This window comes from Zophobas morio, unplaced genomic scaffold (genome assembly GCF_036711695.1).
Source record: "Zophobas morio isolate AGI-343-1 ecotype UQ-CSIRO unplaced genomic scaffold, CSIRO_AGI_Zmor_V1 ptg000009l, whole genome shotgun sequence".
NCBI lineage: Eukaryota > Metazoa > Arthropoda > Insecta > Coleoptera > Tenebrionidae > Zophobas > Zophobas morio.
This window is the reverse complement of record NW_026972114.1, coordinates 8,455,342-8,457,197: the sequence shown is the minus strand read 5'-3', so window position 1 is coordinate 8,457,197 and position 1,856 is coordinate 8,455,342. Positions and strand designations below refer to the sequence as shown.

The following is a 1,856-nucleotide window of genomic DNA, read 5'->3' as shown; positions in this document are numbered from 1 at the left end:
CACAATTCATCTCTTCGCTGGTGCCCAAAATTGAATAATGTACCGGGTCGGCCGAGCAGAATAAAGCCGCATTACGGTTAATGAAGTCTGTAAATAATAACGGGAGACATTCGTATCATTTTTTCTCCTCCTCCTGATGATGCGAAATCGTCGACTCGGTCTCTAGGGGACGGCCGAAGGAGAAATATATGAAACCTGTAGGTGGCTGTAAAAACGAGGCCTTTAATTGCTCCAGACGACAAATCACGACGGTAAAGAACAACGCCCTCACGTAATCACATCCCCATTTCAATCAGATAGCGTATGAACAATGAGACGCGGATAAATAACAATTTTCCTTGCGAGGATGAGCACTGCTTGATGCCGCGTCTTCTAGTCTGGATCCTTGCAGGGCTAGTTACGTTTTGGGTGGGCTGAGCTGAAATTGAAAGCGTTTTTTAGATTCACCACTTATATATACTGTGTATTTTGCTACGTCAGTCAGTAACAGTATGTGTATTAGAAATAATATACAGTTTCTGTAAGCTTATTGGTGAATATAATTCACTAATTTTATTTAGAAAGAATGCAAATAATTTATTAATGCCAATATTTTCTTCCCGAGCAAGTCGTTTTGACAAGTGTCTATAGGTTTACATTTAGTTTGCATTCCACAGATCGAAGAATACCAGAATGCAGCTTTCTCGTCCCCGTTCGTTCGTGTCTGTTTCTCTGTCACCTGTGGGGCCCTAAAATAAGTGCTTTGGGCACGTTTTAGGAAAATAAATTTTACATATTTTGAATAATCGGGGATCCTAATCTTCTTTAAAATTTCCATGACAAATTAGACATTTTTCTAAAATACGGTAGTTTAAGATTTGTGTCTTTTCTCAACAGACGGTTTAATGGATATAACATGCTCGATTCATTGGAAATACATTTTGTATAATACATCACCATTCCAAGAAAACGTTGAAGTTCTTCTAAAGAGTTCGGCCTTGGTGCTTCTATGATCGCTTTGATTTTATCCTCAGATTTTTTGAGTCCTTTTTCTGAAATGACATGACCCAAAAATTGAATTCTCTTCTTGAAAAATTGACATTTTTCTCGATTCAGATGCAAATTATATTTACGTAATCGTTCAAGAACTTTAATTAAACGAAATTTACATTCTTTAATAGAAGAACCTTGGACCATTATACGAGTATTATCAAAATACGCTGTGGTATCTTCTAAATTGTGAACAATTTGATCGATGACTTTATGAAATTCATTTGGAGCCGTTTTGGTACCACAGAAGAGTCGTTTAGCTAAATAGGTACCTCGATGAGTTGAAATTGTTTGTAATCGTGGACTTTCATCATCAACATGTAAATATGCTTCGAAGACGTCTAATGTACAGAAACATTTACCATTTTTCATTTTATTGAAAATATCTTCTATTCTGGGAATAGGATAACGTTTATCTTGAAGTTGATTGTTGATAGTTACTTTGTAATCAGCACACAGTCTAATGTCACCATTCTTCTTCGGCACAATAACCAAAGCTGTTCCCCACTCGGAGTGATCAGTTTTCTTAATAATACCTTGATTTTCTCAGTCATCTAATTCCTGTTCAACTTTCTCTTGGAGAGCGTAAGGTGCTCGGTGAGGCTTTATAAAAATTGGTTGTGCATTAATTCGAAGAGTGTTGCTCTTTATTGAAAGTTTGGTATTTCACCAACTTTTGGTTGAAAAACGTCGCTGAATTGATTGAAAATTTCTGACATTGATGGTTGATAAGTAGAAATAGAATAAAAGTCATGAAAACTTATCTGTAGGTTTCGAATCCATCTTCTTCCCATAATGGTTGTACCATAATCAGAAACGACAAATAA

At 36.2% G+C, this 1,856-nt stretch overlaps 1 protein-coding gene across 1 annotated transcript; it reads right to left on the bottom strand.

Annotated features, from left to right (window-relative positions):
* Window positions 1–275: 275 nt before the first annotated feature.
* On the bottom strand, window positions 276–1,583 carry LOC135125713 (uncharacterized protein K02A2.6-like). Its single transcript, XM_064051372.1, has 3 exons — window positions 1,566–1,583; window positions 1,149–1,506; window positions 276–418 (listed from the first exon to the last, which is right to left on the bottom strand). Exons 1-3 carry the CDS (start codon window positions 1,581–1,583, stop codon window positions 276–278), a joined length of 519 nt encoding a protein of 172 aa, XP_063907442.1.
* Window positions 1,584–1,856: the final 273 nt, after the last annotated feature.

Coding starts and splice junctions, on each gene's coding strand:
- LOC135125713 (XM_064051372.1), bottom strand. Junction 419..1,148: donor AGGTTCTTCTATTAAAGAAT/GTAAATTTCGTT, acceptor TTTCAATTTCAG/CTCAGCCCACCCAAAACGTA.